This window comes from Dromaius novaehollandiae, chromosome 5, assembly GCF_036370855.1.
Source record: "Dromaius novaehollandiae isolate bDroNov1 chromosome 5, bDroNov1.hap1, whole genome shotgun sequence".
In the NCBI taxonomy this organism is placed as follows: domain Eukaryota; kingdom Metazoa; phylum Chordata; class Aves; order Casuariiformes; family Dromaiidae; genus Dromaius; species Dromaius novaehollandiae.
The window spans coordinates 47533696-47558249 of NC_088102.1; the positions used below are offsets into that span (position 1 = coordinate 47533696).

The 24554-nt window shown below is 44.9% G+C and overlaps 1 protein-coding gene and 1 long non-coding RNA gene across 3 annotated transcripts in view; both read right to left on the bottom strand.

The window, feature by feature from the left end:
• The window catches only part of HSD17B12 (hydroxysteroid 17-beta dehydrogenase 12), a 90124-nt gene extending 80591 nt beyond the window's left edge, over positions 1-9533 (bottom strand). Inside the window, exon 1 of the mRNA XM_064512760.1 lies at positions 9280-9533. Coding sequence (XP_064368830.1) covers positions 9280-9448 — 169 coding nt within the window. The 5' untranslated portion in view covers positions 9449-9533. The remainder of the gene's footprint in view (positions 1-9279) is intronic.
• Positions 9534-11228: 1695 nt separating this feature from the next.
• LOC112979213 (uncharacterized) lies at positions 11229-22983 on the bottom strand. 2 transcript variants are annotated; one of them, XR_003258128.2, is made up of 3 exons: positions 22576-22983; positions 13227-18895; positions 11229-12299 (listed from the first exon to the last, which is right to left on the bottom strand). It is a non-coding gene; the product is annotated as an uncharacterized LOC112979213 (long non-coding RNA). The 2 variants fall into 2 exon arrangements; XR_003258127.2 differs by having other exon boundaries at positions 13227-22983.
• Between the last annotated feature and the right edge of the window lie 1571 nt (positions 22984-24554).

A 24554-nucleotide genomic window follows, 5' to 3' on the forward strand; every position in this document is an offset into this window, starting at 1 on the left:
TCTGCTTTCCACATCTACAGACACCCTTATTCTGGCCTCTACCAACCCTTGCATCTAAGAGTAAGGACTACAGACTTTGGAAGAAGGCCAGACTCTTCAGAAGTCTCTGCAGTTTCCTTCCTCTGAAGAAGCTCTAAGTCCTTGCCCCACTGAGCTTATCCCACCTATAATCTCTTGTTCCACTCTTTCTCCCATTCTACTTTAGTAGATTTCTTCTAACATACCTGAAAATCCCTTGGTGAATCATCATCTCTAGAGCTGACCTCCTTAGAGTAATGCAGCCAGCCTTTTCCTCAACCAGTAAGTTTATAGTCCCTCAAAAAGTACAGGCGCAACTCTACTCAGGGTACTGGCATGACCAGTGTGATACACTCTCCCAGGACATCCTGACTCACAATTATGCAAGAGGGGACAAAATATGAAGGTGGAAAAAAATAAGCAAAAAAATCTCAAGCAAAACAGTCTCTGTAGAATCCAAACAGATAGCAACCACTGCATATATACAAACTAAACCTTGACCTGAGCCATACAGCTGTCTGCCATCCTCTACAGGAAAGGCAACTGAGTCATGAGATGAATACAGGAGAACTCTGCAAGAGGGAAAAGCAGGGAGAATGACAAGAGAGGTAAAAAGGAGAAGTACAGGAGACAAAGGGACAAGACACCTTTTTCCTGGGGCTCTGCTTCCAGGCACCTTATCTCTAGTTTTAAGAGCCGTAACAAAACATGTTTCTTTCAGAACCTATAATGAAAGCCCAGAATTTCGAGTATCTGTTGTCAGGGGTGGAAGGAGTAAACTAGAAGCTCAGTAATAAAGTTTGCACATAGCTCTTTTCTGGTATTAACAGGAGAGGCTTACAGCATTGATCAAAAATTTCAGCTCTGCTAACAATTCATTCCATGAGTGATGGTGTAATGCTCTGGACTTCAACTCTATGAGTCTGTGAAGTTTCACAAATTTAAATACCACATTAAGGTTATATAATTATGAGTCAGAAGATCACAGATTTAAGGTAAAATCCTGCTGTGCAATTAAATGCACTACAGGACCAAACCAAGAAATCCAGGTAGCCCTAATTCTAATATTTTCAGATATTAATGTACTCAACTTCACAATACAAAGTGTTTTGCTTTACTCTAGGAGCCTAGGTTTACTACAGCGTGATATCTACAACATCAGCATCTACACAAGCACAGCTAGCATTACCTCAGCCATTGCCTAACTTTTGTTAAGCTGCTCATTTGACTACAGGTGACTAGTATTTTGAGTTCCCTTCAAAAGTACATAGTAAAGTGCACAGCAATTTAAATGTTCCATTAGATTAATTTTCAAAACAATAAATTCATATCAAGGTAGACTTGAATAGTTAAAACTCTTCCCTAGTCTTTAAAAAAGCTTTCTATTAACTTCATACTTTGGAAATACTTTGGACAACTGAGTCCAGGTATACAGCCCACTGCCTAATCCATCAGAATGATCTGTCACCCTGGATTGACTGCATTATAAAACACAAAATCAGAATACCTTCTCTCATGAACAGTGTTCTAGTTCTACAGATTGCTCAATAAATGAGCAACAGAAGTCATCTAAAGTTATGAGCAGCAACCTTAAGAAAACCTAACCAGACAAGTGTTCAGACTATTCCAGCCCAATTCAACATGAGATGCTTTGCCTACCAGCCAGCTACTCTTTTTATCCTACATTTGTCTGCATATACAAGTCCAAAAAAATCACATTTAGCACTTCTGTTGAAAGTGGGAAAAATCTTTTCTATTATCCTTTTGTGTAGCAAAGATAGTCTTCCTTACCTTATAAACTGCAAACAAAAATATTCACGGGACAAGAACCATTAGACATGTTTCATCTACCCATCAGAACAAAAGAAAAAATTCCCAGGTGGGAGACCACTGCAGTTTTCCCTAACTCCCACTCTCAGCCCTGCCCTCTCCATACCTCAGCACTTTCTGCTAGCTCACTTCTAACACAAGAGCATTCACCCAACTACAGCTGAAGCGTGGCTTTTTTGCTGGAGCTGCCCAAGGCTCACCTCTGTGCTCTCACTTCTACATAAGGCAATTTCCTAGACTCCACCAGTTCTGGTGGGTGCTTCACAGGTAACCCTCCCAAAGGGGAGGCAAGCACACTGGCCAACGTAACATAGAAACTGAAGCAAGTTACTACTCTAGGCAACTTCCCTGCATAAATCCCCCAGTTTTAAGGGACAGGTTTCCATTACAAGTATTCCTACTCTAAAACATACAGAAGGTTGAAATGAATAAGCTACTTTAAAATGACACAGGTATTCATCGCCCTGGACTACTTTATAAGCATTTATCTTTCAGACTGTTTATGTATATAATACCCGAGACTGGTATTCCTTTCACCTTAATGCAAAGGACACTTGTCCTCCACTCACCGTTACCTTTCTTGGTGTGTTGGGGAGACCATACTATAGCAGATAACTCTCCTTCACATGCATCTCCGTTCCTGCAGTTAGAATATGAACAGACCTTGCCATATTTGATTTAAATTTCCCAATGACATTATCTCTGAATTACTGAAATTTTCCATCCAAAAATCCACTTGGAAGAAAAAAACACCATCTCAAAAGGCAGAAGAATGAAAGCATTCACACCGAGTTAAACTCTAAAGCTTGAGGTTGAGGGCTTGGGTGATACTGTGGTTGATGGCAACAGCACATAAACATTCAGACTCAAGGTGCTGATACAAGGCCCAGAAGTGATTTGCTCTGGACTCGTGGGTTCTAGGCATTTGCTCTACCTCTTCTCCTCCAACCAAAGAGTGCAAGGAAGAGCACTTAACTATAACATATATGTTAAGCAATTCTACTATGCAACCATTTTAAACAGTCAATAATGTTAAGTGCAGAGTAAAACACTTATAGATGAAGCAATCAAGAAGCAGAGAGAGAGCAATTTTGTAGAAAATGGGCCAGGGTATGGTTGTCTCCTTTATACTGTTCAGGAAGCAAAATTGATTTTAAGATGCATTAGAAGCAGTAGCCTACATAAAATACTAGAGAACCTCTCTGACACACTAAGTGTTGTCAAGGTCCGAAAACAAGTTGCAGCCAAGCTGGAGTACTGCACAGTATGAACTGCAGAGTCTAGAACAACAGGGTGGGCAAGCCCTCCTCGCTTCCTGGGTTCCTCTGGAAGAAGTGTCTTTGCTTAGTCTAAGAAACAGGAGACTGAAGGGAGAGACTGACAGAAGTCTTCCAAAATAAACGTGCTGCCACTAAGAAAAGGGAGGGAAGTCAACTTAATTATTTGCAAAGAAATTTCAGATGGATATTAGGAAACTTTATATGTTAAATGGGAAAAGAAAAAAGCTGTACACCCTTAAGCACAGCATTTGTGGGAAGTTCAGACAGTTAGGAGACTTGTAGGAGATAGCTTACAGACCTACATTTTCAGGCAAAAAGCACCTTGCAAACAACCAACACAACAGAACAACAGGTGCTTCAAGTTCAGTCTACACATTTGACTTGAGCTGTCACAGTGGAAGGTTATAAGAAAGCTAGCACATTTGCACATGTTAACATTATTTTTAGGGTTGACAAGTACAGTACTTTATTTCAGACAAAGTTAAAAGTGTTTGCAGTGCCCAAAACTGTGAGCAAGATGAGAAAAAACCTCTTGCCACAGATCCAGGCAAAGCACTAAAGAGAAGAAACCCCTGAACAAGAGTTCTACTAAGAACTAGCAGCAACCAAAAGCTCTCCCTGAAGGTCTGTATGCCTCAGTTCAAGAGGCATTCAGGTGCTTGGAAAAATGGGGAGTTGTGCAGAGCTTCTCCTCTTGCATCCTGCAATGAGCAGTGCTAATAGAGAGCTAACACTCCTTTCACTTTCCCAATAACCATACACTCAGACGTTGTACTAGGATTGCCGTTTTAATCCGCAGCAGTGATTAGTGTTCTGTCAACTATCATACACAGTGCCGAACACTTGCAAAGCATATCTGCACTCATTTGCACAACAGTCACTGAAATTTAGTTGCAGAAAACAAACTGCCTTCCAGTAACAGGACTATTTCACTCAAAACTGAAAAGCATGACACTGCTTGTGAAAGCTGCTCAAAGTTAGCAGCAAGTTACCCCCGGTTAGCAGTCTAGTCAATATTGTACTGAACGTCCTTTGTATGGAGTTCTTAAACTGTCATTAAAACCATTTATCATGGCTTTTCGTTATGGTTGTCCCAAGAACTTCATAAGGCTTAGTTTCCTCCACAAGACACTGATTCCAGGAACCACAGGAACACATTGTGATACAAAGAATATAAGTCAAACTCCTCACAAGCACAAAATATAGCTTGTCACTTCTTCATATAAAGATCACATCTTGTGTTAATTGCATATTAATCTTATTACCACTAAGGTTTTATTTAGGGTTTGCTATTACCCCAACTTTCTAGCCCACTGAAGATTGGAAATCACCTAGTATAATCCTGGTTTAAGCGACCTGACTGTTAAGACACACAGAAGTATTCATTCCCCTTCTCTTGTGGGCAGCTACATTTTTTATGTCCTCCATAGCGACCCTGGTAAACAAATGGAACAGATGGCTCTTTTGATACATTAGACTGCATAGAGTCAAGGTCAGCCTATGCTCAGTGAAAGAAGCTTACCAGAACAGGCAGAGGGGGTTCACCCAGCTTTGCTGATGAAGGAAGCTGTTGTTAAGCAGTTATACAGGAAAAGAATGGTTTAAGACCAAGGGTTTTTTTTTTTGTCTAAAAAACAATTACAGAAATTTAGAAGTAGTTCAGAGGACCATCCTGACTGACCTCTTAGAGAATAAGAGCACTAAATGCAAGTAATCCGTTTTAGATATTTTTGCACTTTTAGTGAATAAATGCCAAGATGCCTAATTAAGGCAAGCTAATGTTTGAAAACATTTGTTTATTAGCTGGCCCCAGTACAAAAGCACAGCTGTATTCACCACATGAGAAAGCATCATCACTATCAGACATTTTGTCATCACTAAACGTGATTATTCAAATATGATCACATCAAAGCCACCAGGGAAAGAAATGCATGCTTTTCTAAGAAATGGAGAGGTCTGGAAGAGAACTGGCCTTCTCTTGGAGTGTAATATGGCTGATAACTGGAAACAAACTTTATTTTGACTGTTAACACATCACTGGTTACAGCCAATTGAAAAACAAAGTTATTTCTCATTAAGAGACATGTAATTGTGAACCAGGAGAAAAAAATAGAACTATCTGGTATGACCAAAATATGAGAAGTTCTAGAGCATCAGGTTACTCCAACTCATAGTGCCAAACCAGAGTATTTTGAATATAAAAAGTCAACTAACTGCATGTAGTCAATAGGGTACAAAAGAGAGAGAGAGAGAGAGAGAGAGAGAGAAGAAAATCCCCCACATGAGGGCATCCAAGCAGTAGAACAGGTTGCCCAGATGCCCAGAGAGCCTATGCAGTTTCCATCCTTTTTTCAAGTTTAAGAGCTGCCTAGATAAAGCCCTGAGCAACCTGATCTGATCTCATGGCCAACCCTGCTTTGAGCAGGAAGCTGGACTAGACATCTCCCAAGGTCCCTTCCAAACTTAATTAACCAATGATTTTGATTTCATTTCACCATGTTACTGAAGGAAAGGGGGGGGGGGGGGGAATGATTCCATCTTTTCCAGTAAAAGAGGCTTCCTAAAATGGGAGCTAAGGCAACTCTCCAAATGTGAGATGAGCAGCAAGTAGTCTGCTGCTTCAGAGCACTGTACTCCAGAACACATCCAGTTGGCAATGGCAGAGATGTCAAGTGGCTGCCTGTGACCATCATCAATGGGATAAGAGCAGGACATTCTCACCTGACCTAAGAAAGCACCATTACAGACCACAACCACCAGCTCTGCCCACAAATCAGCCAGTCTGGGGAAATACAAGAGAACAAGCAACATCTTTGCTGTACTCTTGGTGATTCCATGGCATTGCACTCATGTTTAGTTTGTGGTTTATTTAGCTAAATTGTTTTCCAAGTAAGGGAGATGTGACTCAACTTCTGTTACTGATTTATGAGACACTGAAGTTACAGAGCAGTTGACCTAGAAATCTTGACTCTATGTTGTCTCAAAATGCACTCAAAAATCTCATGTACATACAGCTTCCACCCACCTGGACCACTATACAGAAGCAAGAGCAGGCTAGATATGAGTTACAGGGAGAGAAAAAACAAGGAGTTTGATGGGGATCTTCAAACAAGAAGTGTGACAGAAAAAAACTGAACTCTTGCCAAGACAATTACTATTTAATTTGTTCATCACAACAAGTAGTACAAATACTTTTTTTTCCCCCAGCACATTACTGGCTGAAATTGTTCCTCCTGCTCATATCCCCTCCTTCCAAATTCCAACAAACTGGACATAGCACAGACAGAAGCAGTTGCATGCATGTGACCATAAAGCCACTAAGATGACAAAAAGTAAGAATTTGCAATTCAATTCTAAAAATGCAGAAGAGGACACTAAGAGGAGGGAAATATGAGACAGTATATCTTTATGAAGTTGCTTTTAAGTGGTGGAGTACAAAGAATATATTGTCACCATAATCAAAACAGCTATTTAGCACCAAAACCACTTGTTTTTAAAGATCAGAAGAGGATGAAATGCATTTCTTCCTACAGTATTAGCAGTTTTCTCATTCTCAAGGTGACCCAATAGGCCCCAGCTATGCCTCCATCCTCCTCTACAGTTAGAGAGAGGAAGTCTCCCCCAGTCTACTGCTGGCATCAGGCTGAACTTCAGGGCAAACGACCCTGAGATGTCAGTGCTTATTCACACTGTGAAAATCTCTCCCTTCAACTGGAAGGCTACAGTATCTGCTGCAGTACAGCAGCATCTTGCCTGCACCAGTAGCAGGCAGAGAATGCACAACAGCTAGCTGATGGCCACACATCCTTCTACAGTGACAGCTCAGGTCCAAGTCTGCAGACACCAGCATCTGATTCCCCCATCCTTCCTGACATTGCAGCAGTGCTCCCCCACTTCAAAAAGAAGTAATAAACACAGGGAACCTAACTATACTGCCAATGCTCCTCTTCCTCCACGCATTGAAAGTCATGATGATAAAGAGGGAGAAAAAATAATTTCTGTGAGCAGCCATCAGCCAAGTACAACTGGAAGCTGACATCTGCGCTTGTATGAAGCAATGATATAAACATTCACATTGCAGTTTTCTGTTCATAAGATGCTTGGGGGTGCAACTGAGAATTGTTCTCTACAGCTTGTGGTTTCACCTGATAACCTGGCATTTGGCAAGAGCACTGCAGACTTCCAAGTTTGAAAAAAGCAGAATGAGCTAAGGTGCTTCATGAAAGTCTTGATAACCACTGAAGGTCAGCAGGCAACTGATAATAGGGTAATATATTCAAGAATTAAATTAAAAAGACAGAATTAAAAAGACAAAGAGGCATTGGGTGTCCTATACCACCCATGATGTCTTTAACAAGTGTACCATTGCTCTAGCTGGAAGGAAGACGCAGGCCTTAGTCACTAGCATGTAATGCTATAACTTGTCCAAAGTATTACTGCTGCTTCTCAAGCCAGTGCATGTAGGACCCACGACACACTTTCAGATTATGCACATTGCCAGTAGCACTGCTAATTTATTTTCTCACAGCAGACATTCAGTTACTAACCATTGGTTCACATATGAATTCTATGTTGGCTGTTGCAGAGATTATGGGGAAACATGCCCATTATCCCAAGAACAACTATCTTGTTGTGGGTCTGCTGTACCTACAAACCTGCCACCTAGAAGCAGCTGGAGATTCTCAGCATCTGATGCCCATGAGGGAAGGAAGTATATTTCATAGCCTCTTTAAACTATCTCATCTCAAACTCATGGCTCTTAAGAGTTTGCAGTCAATTTTATGATCCACCTTACCAGTTTGGGACCAGTGGGTTCCCTTCCCACTGCCCTCAGCAGAAATTAATTTCAGAATTTTCTTGGCCAGAGCTGTTATGCTGTGGCACAGCGGTACTTCCTAATTCCACACAGTTATTTAGAAGTTACAAACTAAGAAGGAAGACATGTTCTTTCCTCAATGTGATTCCAGTGACTACGAATCAGAGAACTGAGAAAAGTTAAGCACAGCATTAGCACTGACAGTCCCCAGGTAATATCCCTTTACGCACTTCTGAGATGCCAGGCTTAAGTGCTCTAAGCACTCCCTCTCCATCACCACTAATGCCACCGCTTACCACAACAAAAGTGGCCAATGCAGCCCCAGGCCTCTTCTGAAGAGTTGCCAACTGCAGGCAACTATATCCCAGCATTCAAAAGGGGAGGAAAGGAGGAAAAGAGAAGGGTTTGCAGAAAGTCTACAACAGGTATATCTGTCTGTCCGTCCGTCCTCCCCTTCAGTCCCCACGCTCCAGAGCGGTTCACAGCAGACACTGCCTGGTAGCACACCGACTCTCAGATTTGCTGCCAACTGCTGTCGAAACAACAGGACAACATTGCTACTTCGGCTGCACAGCCAGAGACTTGCTCGGTGCGGAGATAACCGCCGCCTCGCAGCTCTGCGGCTCCCGGGTGCGGCGGGGCGGCTCGTGCAGGGGCGGCGCAGAACGACGTCCGCGGGAAGCGGGCGGCCAGAGGCGCGCGGAGGCACCGCCGGCGCGGCGCGGTGCGCGAGGGGACGCCGCCAAGTTAGGGCTGGAGGACGCTACCGAAGGAAAGCTCCCCTCTGGGGGCAGCTGCACTAAACCAGCAGTCTGGTCCAGTTTCGGGCTGCGGGCAGACGTTATTTTGGGAAGAACAGACTGTGGGACTCACTTCTTGCTTCCCCCACGCCGAAAGGGCATAATGCATGCAGAAAAGCCAGGACGCACGGATGGGGCAAGAAAACTTGGGGGGAGGGAGCTGGAGCTCCCGCGCAGGCACGGAAGTCCCCACGAAAGCCGCCTCGCCTCCGCCCGACTGCGACCTATGACCCCCGGCTGCACGAGTCCCGCGCTGCGGCGCCGGAGCTGCGGGATGCAGGCAGCACCCGGCGGGGAACCACAGCGGCACCGACACGGCGAGCTCGCCGCGAGCGAGGGGAGCCCTCCGCCCCGGGCGCCACCGGCCCCGCCGCCCCGCGCAGGACCGGACGAAGCCGCCGCGCTCGGGCACCCGGAGGGCAGCGGCCGCCCGGCGCCCCCCCCCCCCCCGGGCCGGGACACCGGTTGGGGAGGGGGGGGAAAGGTGTCGGCCCGGCGGCGCGGCCCGGCCCGGCCCCCCGGGGGGCACACTCACCTGCCCAGGCGCCCAGCGCCGGCCCCACGGCGGCGCCGCCGCCGCCCAGCACCCACACGCGGAGGCCGGAGAGCAGGCGGAAGGCAGCCCGCGCCGCCACATAGACGGCGCCCAGCGCGCCCACCCAGTAGAGGAGGCCGGCGGCCGGCAGAGCCGCGGGAGCCACCATGCTGCGGAGGCGGCCACGGCGGAACTGAGCCCTCCAGGCCACCGCCGGCCCGCAGCCGTCACGGCGCCCGCCCCCGCCCCACCGCTATTGGCGGAGAGGCTGCTCAGCCATTGGGTAACTTAGCAACGCGGCTGGCTCCGCCCGCCCGAGCGCCGCTGCGGCCCCTGTAAGCTCCCGCCTGGCCGGAGAGGAGGGGGGAAGGGAGCGAGCAGCCACACACCCCCGTACTACTTGGCCCTGCGTCCCACGTGGTCGGCACCGCTCTTTTATCACCATTGGCCGGGGCAGCCGCCCATTATCCTGCAGCCGTGCTGCGATTGGTGCCACGGGCCAGGTGTCGCTCAGGATTGGTGGGGAGAGGCGGCTCTCTTCCCGCCCCTACTGACGTCATATGAGTCCATTCATAAAGTGCTCAAGCTCCGCCTCCGACCCTAATAGGCTCCGCGCTCGCCTCCTGCCCCCTCGCCCGCGCCGCCAGTGCCCGCAACGGTTTCGCCCGGCGCGCGGCGTGGGGAGGGGCACCCTGCCAGGAGCGGCCCGGCCGTTACCCGGCCCGGCGGCTACCCCGTGAGCCGCCACGTGGCCTCGCTTTCCTCAGCCGCCTTTCGCGGACGCGGGAGCCGCGGGCTGGGCGCCGCCGGGCCAGGGAAGGCCCGGGGAGCCCGAGGGGCGGGCAGGGCTCCGCGCCGTGCGGAGGCACCGCGCCGCCACGCTGCTCTGCTCGACCGCGGCGTGCCCACCCTGCCGGCACCGCGGCTCCCGGCAGTGACCCGAATACGGGCAATAGCCAGTCAATAAAGTAAATAAAATAAATAAAGCCACCTAAAGTTGCGATCCGCACCCGCTTCTGTTGTTTACCGCAGGGAGCACACTAGGCAGCGTATATTTTGGCTTTTCTTCCTCCCCTGCCTTGGGAAACGGGTCATACCCAAATCCGGCCACTACTGCTTTGGGCCTCCAAGGTCCACCAAGCTGCTGCTGCGCCTCAGGCTTAATCCTCTTCACGTGCTGCCTCTGCACCTAAGATGGCCTGCTCGTACCCTCCCGGATATCCACCTGCAGCCCCAGCTGAACTCGGGGCACAGCTGCTGAATTTCATGGCGTCGCTTACTCCCCGGCTGCCGCAGCTCGTGCTGGTGCTCACGGCTGTCCGCACCTGGCTTTGCCGCCACGGCGTCTGCTGAAGCAGTGCTGCCAAGCTGCGGCCACTTGCCAGCTTTCCCCATCCTCTCCTGCGTGGTACCTCCATGTGCTTGTTTACGCCTGACGCAGCCTCCACGCGCTCCTCTGCCAAGCCCCAGTGCTCTTCGCATTAGAATTACTGTTAAAAATTCCACGTCGGCAGACTTAATGTAAATCAAATGGATTTGTAAACTGTATTTAGTTTCTCTCTTACTGTCCTTTCCTATGTTCCTTAAGCTTGGGGGGGGGGAGGGGTCCCCCCATAAGGCATTAGCAAGTATTGTAATATAATAATGCAAGTATTGTATTTCTCAAAGTCTGGACAGTCCTCGTATTAGGTGGTACCCTAAATGAAACAGGTAAGTAGAACCCTGAGTGTCGCAGCCTGAGGTCCCAACTGGATCATGGACCCATTGGGGAAACAAGAGTTACAAAGACTGGCCCCCTTCAAAGCTCCTATTTGGAAACAAGACACTCACATAGGACATCAACAAACTGATGTAACCAACCACGTGTCCAGATACACATGACCTAGTATAAATGAAAGACCATTAAGTGCAAAAGGGAACAAGACCAAAAAAATTAAATAAAATCATACTTTGATAGGTTTACCTGTTTTATTAGTTTAATAAAAATAAGCATGTTTGTTACATTTCCTGTTATTAAAAATATGTATACAATAGCTTATCACTCAAACATACAAAATTAACAGAAATGAAAGGCCTCTGTTCATAATCTGCTTGTGGAGAACAATTACATTCATAGTGGGATTTAAACTTCATTGGATTCAACAATACGCTGTCTGCAGTGATGCAGATTAAGGGCATGGAACTACCATACACTTGGCAGTGAATAATTTGTCAAGTCGTTGTCTTACTGGCTGATCCATAGGTTTATGGTTGATTTTTAGAAATTAATCTTCATCAGACACCAGCTGTGTCAGAGCTTACACGGAATAATATACATCACTGAATTTTGTTTATTCAATAACAGAAAGCATGTATCCATCCATACCGTGATTTAGTTCACCTTTTGTTTTTTCCCTCTGTTTATCTGTCACTTAATACTGAAAGATGGCATCAAACTTTTGACAAGTTTTCTTCTTCTCCCTCTTTTTTTTCCTCTCCAAAGAAAACTCACCTATAGCCCAACGGCTACCATTGTTAGAACGTTATTATTTGCTAGGGCTAAATCCTGCAGTCTTCACACAGGGAAAATTCTCATAAGCCTCACTAAGTGTATCCCGCATCAGAACTGCCACAGACAGGCCTTAATTACAAGAGCAAAATTGCTGAAAGATCTAATTTTCCGTTTGTTCCATACCAGCCATTCCTTACTTTATAGGCCTACTTATTCTACATGGAGAATCTTTGCATTTTTTGCATGAACATTTGTGGAAAAGAAACAACTTGGTTAAAACAACTATGAGAAAAGAATACAGATAATCAGATGGCGATTCTGGCATCATTCCTCACCAGGGACACAGTGCAATTATACACTGTCAGAAAGAACATGCACTTGCTGTGGTCACACTGCAAGGTAGTTCTTTTTCTATCGGCTGTCAAAGTAGTTCTCAAATTGCATTTGCAGGAAAACCATCACTGTTGATTCCCACTCTTCTGTCTTCCAGAGGTCCAGGCAATAGAGAGACAGGATACTGCAAAAGCATCTGGAAAGAGAAAAGGAACGAATTTGTCCGGCTCCAGTAGGAGATCTGCTAGAAGTCAAAGACAAAACAAGAGCTGAAGATGGAAAATAACAGTATAATCAGGGTCACCAGAGTGTCCACAACAGAAGTAAACTGGGCTGGACAGTGTACGCACAGACTGGAAGAAAGGACACATGTAGGGCAACCTGCTGAAAGGACTGGGCGACTTCCTACTGCATGTCCATGTAGGCCATGCTGCAGTAACTACAGTAATGCTGCCAGTTACGAATGGGTCAGAAACAGGAAGGAAGCACACGGGTGCTATGAAAGGTTTGTTGATATTTAGACTCTACGTATCTTCTATTATAATGTCTACTACCCACAGAACTGCTGTTGTGCTGTTCCTGAAACCTCTTGTCTGAACATCCATCATTTTGTGGGTCAAGACAGAAACTCTTCCACTGTTCTCTCAGGGAGCCAATAAATCCCTGATGGAGAAGCATAAATACAGCAAGGCAGTCCTCAAAAGTTTGTGTTAAAAATATATATATATATATATATTGGTTATTTAACACCGTTGCTCTTTTTTACGCTACTCTGTACAGAGAGAAAGACAGTCCTCTGAGAGGCTTACAGGCTACATTTAGAAAAAGATGAGTCACAGGCAGGGAAAGAGACTCACTGGAGTCTTTATACATTATACAAAGGTCAGCTGAGGGATTTTGGGTGTCTCTTGTTTAAGGTCATCATACATTCCTGGACACCAGGCATATTCCCCTTTTCAGGGTTAATCCCAGTCTTCTCAGCAGCTTTGCAAAACTGTTCCCATTTCCCATAAGCTGCTGCAAAACCTAACAGAGCATCGAGTCAGCTAGGCTGATGGAACCGACTGCAGACATTTTGAATGTACTCAAACACCAACATGCGCACATGTGTGTATAAGAATACCTTGCCACGGCCCGAGAGATCCATGTTTGCACGGCATCTTTTATCAGTCCTGGCATGTAGTCAGTTCCAGATGACTGCAGACACAATTAAGTTCAGGGTAGTGATGCAAGTGCAAGTCAACCCACAACTTAGCTATGTTGCTCCAGTACACAGGTGACCAAACTGTATGGCAAATCACAAGAAAGATGAAAGTATTTAGGAGATCTAAAGGAATAAGTACGTGCATGAGTAAATAAGGAACAGTAAATAAAATAAAAAGAAAATCAGGATGGAGAACTACGGAGAGGAAGAAATCAAAAGATGTAAAGAAGATGAAATATAGCAAAGAAAAAATAAATAAAATATGCTGAATAGAAGACTAAAGAGCATCCAATAGATGCTCAAGAAGAGACACTCAATGTTTATTAGCATTTTTTTTTCAGTGACTTTGCTGCCACATGAGCACCTTACAGGCAATCACACATCTCAGTAAAAACACACTGCAGTGTTTCACACATACTTCCTCCCGCCCTCCTGGCCTGGGCTACCAGTGCATGAGAAAGATACCTCTTACAGTAAGCTCTGTAGTTGAGAATCAAGGTAAGAGTCGCTTTATTTACAGTGAGGCTTGCAGCCAGGTGGTCTCAGCAAACAGGAGGCCTCAGAGCTGGGATTCATTCCTCACCCACGTCTGACTAACCCAGGTTACAGTGCCATCTATTCTGCAAGAACAGTGAGCATAGAAAGGGGGCAATCTGTGGCATGTCACTTTTTTTCCTGCCACTGAAAAGAGGTATAGCCATTTGCTTCATTAAGTGGTATTCTTGCACCCAGCACTAATTTAATCCCTTTACAAATATGTTCTTCATTCTATCAAGTCAAGTGCAGCTTTCTCTCTCCTGTACAGTCATTCTACCCTCACGCCTCTGTTATCATTACTCACACTCATTGCAGTGAGGCCAGATTCAATAAAGGCCCAGATGCTGCAGTGCTGAGCACTGCAGTGTCTCTTTGCCCAAATTCAGAGCTCCAGATTAGACACCCAGCCTCCATGCATAATGCAGAACAGCCAGGTATCCAAGAATGGGCTCTGCACTGGCCCACCTGTTAAGTGAAAAACTCCCCACATAAACTAGCCAGGCATGCTGATACATCTCTTGCAGCACCTCAAATAGCAGTGGACCCTAACAACTCTAGGTTGAAGCTAGATACCTTGCATGGGATTCCCAATCCTGAGCCTTTTCCTATGTACTTAACCTATCCCTTCTGCAGGGGTAATAGTACCCTCTTTCCCCACACACTCCTCAGCATTCACCTAGGAACCCAGAAACTCAGGTTTCCCTCCTCTGCCCAAAAGAGTTTTCAGCAGCAGAGCGTCTTAACTACACGGCAGAGATCTGTATTGGGTGAGGCTGTCTCAGTCCCTCCTGCTGAAGTTGGTCCATAGCACACAGAATATCCGATTGTCCATCAGCCTAAATGAGGTGACAGAAAGCCAGCGTGACTGGAGAGGTTGGAGTGCTGGAAGCAGGCATTCTCATCCCACCCAACACAACTCTTCAGCATTTATTAAAGCAGTGTCTTTGGACACCCCTAGAGGCAGGTATCTACGTAATCCTCTCTCCTAGCATGTTCCTCAGTTGGGCAGGGGTTTGGGTATCTACGTTTTGGATTTAGGCCTTGAGAATGGCAGCTAGCTGACTCTTAGCCCTCGAAGTCCTCATGTGGGCCTAACACAAGGCACCCAGGTATTCATAGAAAATGGGCAGCCCACGCTGCCAGGCACTGAATAACCACAGAACAGATTATCCCTGCTCTGCAAAGCTTACAGGTGTAAACAAGCCAGAGAGAAGCAGACTGGGAGAAAGTGATAGAACCGGTAACATTAACTACCATAGTAAGCAAGCAAGGGCAAGTTTTGATTTGTATGTCTCTCTAATTCTGCAATAGCACACTTCTGATGATAGCTTCTATTAGAAGGACAGGAACCTGTGAACACTAGTCAGCTGTCTTAGTTTTGAAATTGAGTTACGACACTGTATAACATCTACACTCTTCTTGTTGTTTCTTAAATAAAACCTGAGCTTTAGCAACCTCCCCTTTTGCTTCAGAGATTAAAGTCCTGAATTTCTTAACAACAAATCACTGCAGGTAAATGTAGCAACAGAGGCTAAACAGAACCTAATGCAAGACAGTGGTTGCCACATTAACTAGTTGAGTCCACAGATTTTAAATTCAACTTGCCATGCAGACACACATTGATCTTTATGAGAAAGTCAGTTCAATTCCACTTACAAAGGATACATTATAAGTGGGACTACAAACTTCTAGTACTTTATAAAGCAGTTTTTCACTTTCACCTACTACAAGTTAACAGGTGAGCTCTGCAGTCTCTTGTAAAATCTCTAAATTCCTCTTTTTGTTGCCATTCCCTGTTAAGGGTTCCTAGAAGCGATTACAGTGAGGAGCTCCAGATCTCCTCCCCATGAAGAGCAGGGAACAGCTTGAGTAGATCATGCATATGAAGCTTTTTTTGCCTTTTTTTCTTTAATCACCAGCAATACTGGAAATGAAAAAAGTACTTCTTCAAAAGAACTCTAATAGGTGCATATACTGCAAATCCAACTGCAGAACATATTTAGTGGACAGACATACCATTGGCAGTGGCAACAGAAGATTAACCTTCAGTCCTACAACCCACTGAAATGTATTGATTTTGAGCTGGAAATACCATCTGTAGAAACAAAATAGTGTATTCTCATTGTTTAATCTTTAATGTCACTGCTATTTAGTTTAGTAACTGTGGATAAGTGACATGGATACTTGTTCATGTAAAATGAACAAAGTCCAGGAACAGGTGTCCCTCTTGCCACTGCAACACTCAGCATCATCTCACATGATCCATTCACTTTCAGACTCAGATGATGGACTACATTTCATAATAAACCTTTGTCTCCCCATCTGTAACCTAGTGTCCATCCACTACGTTGTAGTATATCAACTCATTCCTCTTCCACTGGATTCTTTTGTGGAGTATGTCACATGCCAAATGGTCTCTAGCCCTCCCCCTGCATCCACCCGATGCATCTGTTGTTGCTGAGAGCGTTAGTCTAGGTCAAGTTTGCATCATATTCACAGACCAGGAGCCACACAACATTTCCTCTCTTCCACGTATCTGCTTACCCTCTTCTATATGCCAGCTTTGTCAATGCAGACTTTAAAAAAAAAAAAAAAAAAAACCACAAACAAAAACCACCTTCTTCCTGGACTGTCTCCTCAAAGGTCCACTGTTTAGCAGATAGTTTTGGTGCCCCTACCATAACTTGGTGCTTCTAGAACACTTTCTGCCTCCAAGTATTCCATGAACATGAAATACATTTCAGAGAGTGCCTGTGTAGTAGAATACATCACTCCTACTTTGCACATGAAGACACTGGCACTAGGTTGAACTAGGACACTAATAGGAACAGCAGCTGAGAGCAAAATCTCAGCCTCCTGTTGTTTACACCTGATTATGTTTCTTCCTCTCCCCCCCCACCCCCCATTATTTTTTTAAAATGGTCTGGCTTCTGTACCTCCAAAGGAGTTCTAACCATTAAATGCTGGCATTTTAAAGAGACCCTGGAACTAGTCATTCCCAGTATTATATACAACTCTCCATTACCGTAAGGATTTTAATCCCAGCTATCCATCATGGTAGATGGTTGCCCTAACCTCATTAGCTTTAGAGATGCAGCCTTGTACTTGCTCCTCTCCAAAGAATAGTATTTCTTCCATCATCTCTAAGTACCTCAGAAGTCCTGGGAAGAACAAAGCAAAAGCAAGGTGCAGAGGCAGGCACGGGATCTGAACTTCAGTTTCCCATGCCTTACGCACTTGAACTGACAGACCACTCACACACAGCGTGTCTCCGTGCACCTTGTGAGGCCCTGCCACCGCAGATCGCTTTAGGAGCACCTGGCAGGACAGACCTCACATGTAACATCAGCAGGCAAATGCTTTGTTGGTACAGCCCAGTGCAACTAAACTGTTCATCAGCGCTAAGGTGCAGGTCGCAGCAATGTTATCCAGTCATCAGCACCTTGGCAGGCAGAGAAAGCTAGGGGCAGGAATAGTGGTCCTCTCACGGTTAGGTGGCACCCAGAACAGGTGGTGTGGTGGCCTAAATTTTATCTTTAGATGCTCTAGTCCCTCACCCATGGATGATAATAGAAAAATAAGGATTAAGGGGTGATACTGTGTTGTGGAATTTATGGTAGTAGAATGTTGCCTCACTCAAGAAAGTGAGGCCTGGCTTCTCTGACTGTCAATACTTCTTAGTGCTTGATAGTGGAAGAGCAAAACTCATTTCACCTTCATAATTTAAAGCAAGCTGTCAACTACCTACACACCACAGTAAGAACAGCAGCAATCATTCAGACTCTTTCTAAAGAGCCACTCAAGACAGAAATGACCATCACCCCTCTGAAATAGGTACAAATAGTATTTTTATCCTACTTGATAATCAGGTATTCTACTTCGATTAAGTTTTGAGAGAAGTTTCTGCATAAGAAGGTACTCCAGGAAACAAATAGCTCCAAAAGATGACATTTCCTTCAATCCGAGGTTTTCATAAGCTGGAGAGAGGCCAGGAGAATGCGTAACTTTGTATTTCTCTTCTTTGTATTTCTGCTCCTATAGATGCTGCTATAACAACATCCAACAGCTTTTGTAACAACTATACAACCATGTCAGAGGTGCTGAACTGTTTTTTCATATGGGAGGAGCTTATTGGGAAGATTACCCCTGCCCCTCCTCCGACCGTTTTTTTTTTATCCAGTGAATAGGAGGAAGTAAATTATATAAGCCAAAAGACACCACTAAACACACCCACCTAGAAGGCCATCCATTCAGCTGATGCAAATCACTATCCTCTTGGAGACATCAATAAAGAACCAAAGATCTGCAGCAGCTGAAGACCTGGCTCCAAAGTATTCATACTAATAATTACTAAAAACAAAAAAGAAAAACAAAAAAAACCCTAAAATGTTGCTACAGGATGCAGCAAACAATCTCTTTCCAAGCTTAATGCTATCAAAACCAAGCTCTGGCATACCCAAATTTTGTTCAGAGTGCAAGTTCCCATTACTTTTATATAGTAATCCTTTGATATTTCTATTCAACAGCTAGCAAACGCAGCAAAGTTGGTGTGTGTGTGTGTGTGTGTGTGTGTGTGTGTGTGTGTGTGTGTGTGTGTGTGTGTGTGTGTGTGTGTGTGTGTGTGTGTTGTGAGTATACACACACACACACACATTCTGTCCATACTTACTTGTATAAAACCAGCAAAAGAACAGACTTGCCCTACTCTTAGTAGCACTACTAGCATCCTTTTTAATATGAAACCATTAGGCTCTGTTCCCATTTTGCTCTTGTTATTGAATCATGTGAACGTAATTATCAGCCTTATTACACAAATGTTTCTCACTTCCAGAAAGATGCTCCTAGAATCAGTAGTATTTCAAGAGGCACAGTATAGCACAGAGGAACACAAGTAACTGGTGGCCCTGATGAAGTGCCTCTTTTTGCAGTGGAAAGCCTGGCAGGGTGACATGGGCAAATCCTGGCCCAAATCAGGCCAATTTCACAACATTACCTTTGCTGTAGTCTTAACACTGTCTTCCCATCATTTCAGTGAGAAAGTCCATGGCTTCCTTTTAATTTAAAAAGGTCAAGAAAAGAACAAGTGTATGCTATGAATAGGTTTCTTTTCTCTCTCTCTCTCTCTCTTTTTTTTTTTTCTTTCTTTTTTTTTTTTTTTTTTTAAAAGAGGAACTTATGATAGAAGAGAAAAAAAATCCTCCAGGAATCCCGGTGAAATAATGACCAACTGTGTTTCTTTCCTTACTCACAGAATCTCTTTACAGTCATATATCTGCCCTGTAAGCTTCAAGTTTCTGTCTGCAGCTCACATACCACCATCTATTACAGAGAAAGTGTGCAAGAAACCATTTAGAGATATGTATTTCTTTTTTGTCTTCCAAGTCTTTCATACTGTCTCCTACCAAATAAGCCCTCCATTTTCACATGACTTGTTCACCTCTAGGGGGATGAAGGAAGTTTAATCCCTATAATCCATTCAGTCCTCTGTTTCAGCATCTAGAAAAAGTGCCACTGGTAGCACTTAATGTATACATTGACGATTAGATTGACTCCATCACTTCATTTTCTATTGACCACTGAATGGGAAGTTATTGCCTTTAAACAGATTCTTTCTCTCTGAATAACCTGATACAGCTGTGGACTGAAAGAAAAAAAATGAGAAAGGATGACTGAGCAGTGATGGTTTAATTCCCCACTTTGTAGAGATTTCCCAAATAGCAACAATGCCAGGTAAAAATCTAAAATGTCTGCATGGAGCCTTGTTATGAAAAGCAATGTTCTAATTTTAAGGCTCTTTGGTTAATTCTTCAGTGCAGCACTAAATGCTGTATGCAAAAAACAGGTTCTGAAAACAAAAGCAGAACAAAGACAGGCCTCAGGTAACATCCCAAGTGAGCTGATTATACATACACTTAAAAATGTAGTATTTTCTTGCCCTAAATGACTTTGGAGGTTTCATTTAAATTATTTCCTTAAAATTGTTCCATAAAGACTTCTAAGAATAGCCCATCTGGGGATGAAGAGTCATGGCAGTGCTGTGTGAGGAGACCTTCAACCATCATTCCACATATAAGGAGTCCAAATCATACAGTTTGTCTACTCCAAAAGTTAAAGTCAGTGAAGTCAAGAACATGTTTTCTGTCAGCACATTCAGAGTGTGAAGATGATAAGCAATTGGTAACGAATGTAACTGAACTATTCTGCTTCTGGTAAGTGTCCCAAGGAAGAGGTAAAAGCTTGATTAATGAAAATGGAAACAAAGATGATAAAAAAAAAAACCAGCGATACTTTCAAAAATGTGCCCACCACAAATCTACACATCCATCTCAGTCATAATGCATTTTACCAGAGCACAAGAATACAGAATTAGAAGAAGAGATATTCAGGATTCCTGAGTCAAGCTCCCACCACGGCAGAGAACCACATGATGTTCTTCTGTGGGTTCAAACTTCATTAAAAAAAAATTAGACTTTATTTAAAACTGCTTTAAAACATCAGTGGTCTGATAGATGTTTTCCTGTAACTTCTAATAAACTGTTCGTTACCCCTTTATACCCATTTGCTCTGCTTGCTAAAACAAATCTTGAGCCCACATATTTCTTTTGCTTCCCTATACAAATACCATGTAGCTGTCACTTTTGTGCCTTTCAGTAAGCAGCCTCTCAATTCCTCTTAACATCCCTATAGTCCTTTTCTGCATCTGTACAAGTTCGAATCCATTTATTTGAACATGCGTGATTAGTTATACATTAGGCTACAGATAAGGTCTCACTAGAACCACATACATTAATATTTTCTGGATACTGGAAATCCCTCTCCTAAAACATCCTAAGACACTACCTTTTTTTTCCCCTCAGCCACATCACATCAGTGATATGCTATCATTCTACCACTGACTATAACATCAGGTAATTCACTGCCAGATGATGAGCTTGTCTAGAATAAGTTATGATTAGCTTACATTTGCATAGCTATATCTTCTATATTGCCAAATCTCATCCAATTCTATTAATCTTTGTTTTGATTCATCTTGCTTGCAGACAGATATTCCGATCCTCCTCTCCGTTGCCAATGCCTCCCAGTTTTGTGCCATTATAAAATTTCGTCAGCACAATCCTAACGTTTCACAAATGTCACTAATGAAAAAATATTTTCTGAAATAGTCTTTGAACAATTCAGCCTGTAGCCTCCTTTCCATCAAAACTTCCTCCTTCCACCTGTTATCTCTCATTGCATTCCTAAGTTGCCTTACAATTTAATCAATCTCAATTTTCCCATTTACCATGTGAGAAATTATGTAAAAATATCAAATATTACTGAAGATGAAACACATCAGATCTAGTGTATTTTTTTCTAGAAAATCCTAGTGTAAGATAAGTTGGTCTGCCACAAATTATTTTTCCTAAAACTATGTTGCATTTCATCCCACTTTTCATTCATCTCCATGTCTTTATTTTGTTCTTCAAAAACTGTTCTACAGCTAAGTGTGTTATGGCTATTGGATTAGCATATCTGTATTACAAATCTTGTCTTTATATTTGGTCTCCTCAACTATTTGGCCTCCTTTACACATAGCTTCCATTCCTTATATGATATTAAAAGCCAGATTGTAAACTTTTGGAGAGAAGATGCATTCTATTTACTCTGCTAATGCACTGTCATTGCTCCTGAAACAAGAAAATAGAATCCCGTAAAATTAATTTCAGATAGAAGAACTGGAAAAACAATGGTTCTTTTCAGATGTGACTACAGTGTGCTGTATGTTATTAAGTTTAAAATACATTAAGATAGATTATTCATGCATTTTCGCTCTCTTGAACACTTCTGATACTTTGTTCTGGACCTGCCTATTTTGAATCTCAAGCATTCTTCATCAGCTTAACTCTGCAAGTCCCCTGGCAGCAAGACAGACACAAACCCTTCTCTTTTTTTTTTTTCTTTGGGGGGGGGGTTTGTGCATCTGACAGTTTCTTTTCTAGGTAAATGGACACTTCTCCTCCACTAAAATGATACCTTCAAAAAACAAAAAAACAAAAAACCAACAACTTGTTATCTTTTTTACTGAGAATTACACCCATGCTCGTATACTTTATGGATTGTATTTCGGGTGATGACTGTTGCTAAAATATGATGTGCTTGCTGATACAAATACAAAAACAATCCTAGAGCTCGTCACACACCTTCTTTCAGACCAGAACTGCAACATATGCAATAGAAAACAAACCCATTATAACAACATTTCCCTTGTTTTGTCTCAAAGGTATTTTCTTTGAGCATTTTAACTTAGTTAACAGATTAAAATATGTTCCCTTCTGCATTTCAAGAGGATAACAACTATTACAAAAACATTACTGCCTAACAAGAATCCTTCCTGTTCCATTCCCATGAAATGTTTAAGCATCCTCAGCTCTAAGTTCAGTGAGCTGCAGAAGCACACACTAGTATCTTTCAAGATCTGTCTCCTAAAAGCAAGAAATAAAACCCCCAAATGTATCAAGTCCACTGCATACTAATGTTACACACTCTTATTTGCCATTCCTTTCATACCCAAGAGGCTACCTTCAGCTTAATAACAGATTCCTTAAAAACATCAGAATGTTTAACAAGAACCTGATCTCACACTTTGGGCCTACCACTAGCATAAACTAAATATATATGTAATATTTTCCCTCCTTTTTCATCCCCTCCTGCGTTGTCCTCGAGGAAAACACGTTACTACCAGGTAGGATACCAAAGTCCGACAGCTTCATGGATTTGCCCCTCCGTGACTTCCCCGCGCTCGGCCTCCTGCACGCCTCTGAACGCCTCTCCCCCGCGAGGGGAGGAGGACAAGCGGGAGGCCCGCAGGCAGGACCGGGGCGAGCCCCGTGGCAGCTCGCAAGCCTCCGCCGCCTCCGCACGACTTCTCGGGGAGAGCGCGGGAAGGCGGATTTCTTCACCCGGGCGCGGAGCCCGCGGCGAGAGCGGGGCCGGGGCGGCACAGGGGGCCGAGGAGCGCCCCGCTCCCCCTGCGGGGCCGGCGGCCCTGGGGGAGGGGGACGGCGGCGGCCCCAGGAGAGCCGTTAGCAACGGCCGCAGGTCCGGCGGGCCGCGCCGCGCCCCCCAAGGGGACCAGACGGCGCCGAGGGGCGAAGCCGCCACTGACCTGCGCGCTCCCGAGACGGCCACCTCGCGAGGCCGCGCCGCCCCTCGCCCCGGCCGGCCCCGACCGCAGAAAGCGGCCGGCCCGAGAGCTCCGCTCCTCGCACCGAGACCGAGCCCCGGCCCGGCCGCCGCCCCCGGCCCGGCCGCCCCCGGCCCGGCCTCCCGCGCCCCTCGGCGCGCCCGCCCGGCTTCCGCCGCCGCCGCCGCCGCAGCAGAGGCGCCGCGCGGCGCTAGCCGCCATGTCGGGCAACGCCGCGGCGGCGTTTACGACAGCTCCCGGCATGCCGCGGCGCCTACAACTCCCGGCATGCCCCGCCGCGCGCCGTTAACCCTCTGCGGCGCTGAGGCGCCTCTGCCGCGCCGCAGCTACTGGCCCCGCGCCGCCCCCCCACCGGCCGCCGCCGCCGGGCCGTGGGGGCCCCGGCCTGGGGCCCGGCCGGGCCGCCCCAGCGCGGCGAGCCAGGGCCCGCGGCCGCCCCAGCGCGGCGGCGAGATGGCGGCGGCCCTGGACCGGGCCGGGCCGGGCCGCTCGCGGCGGCGGCGGCAGCGGCCCCCCCCGCCCTGTCTTACCCGGCGCCCCAGCGGGCTTCTGTTCTGGCGGGTTCCTGCGGCAGAGCCTCTGGTCCTCGCCGCTTCTCGGTGGCCGTGGTGGCAGTGGGGATGCTAATTGCCTGCTCCGGCCGGCTAGCAGAAAGCAGGGGAAAGATCTTCTTCCACCTGAAGGGCTTAAAAAAAAAAAAAAAAAAAGGTGAATTCTAATAAATAAATAAACTCAAAACCAGCCTCAAGACCCCCAAAACTCTGAGACAAAGTTACCAGGAAATGCTGGACTTCCCTGCAGTGAAAGTAAAGTGAAAACTCAGTCATTGCTATCATGCTTTTTTTTTTTTCCTTCTCCTTTCTATATACTCTTTATATATGTACTCAGTGTGCATATAACTAACACATGCAGCACTTTTTCAACTCCTGCCCTAAAATAAGTGGTAACTGCTGTGCAGACAAATAATCGACTGCAAACAAAAAAATAAGTTACATGATCAGAATCAGGTTTAAAAGTAACTAATTGAAGGGGGAAGATAATACCAGTTCACTCAGGAGTGGAACCTCACAGTAAAATTCACTGGATTTTATCTGAGATCCCTTCGTAGCTGTGTATCTACACTCTGACGCTCCCCCCCACACACACACACACAAAGTTCATGTCCTATGCATTTATTTTATTTGTAGTATTATTTAAGAGAGCACTGTACAGCAAATACAAGTCAAATGGTTCTAATTTGTAGTGCTACAAACTGCAACATGCTCAGACGTGTAACTGTCTGACAGACTACACAGAAATCTGGTTCATGCTCCAACCTCTGAAACAAATGCAAATATCCAGAAACATTCTGCTATTTCTTCAAAATTAAAATACTAAGTAAAACACACTGACTGACAGATTTTTCACACAAGCACTTCTTTCTAAAAAATAAATCACCACAAATTTATTATTTATTTTAGACCATAAACAATACAGACAAAAGAAACACATATACATTTTCCTTTTTAAGGAAACTTCTCAACAAT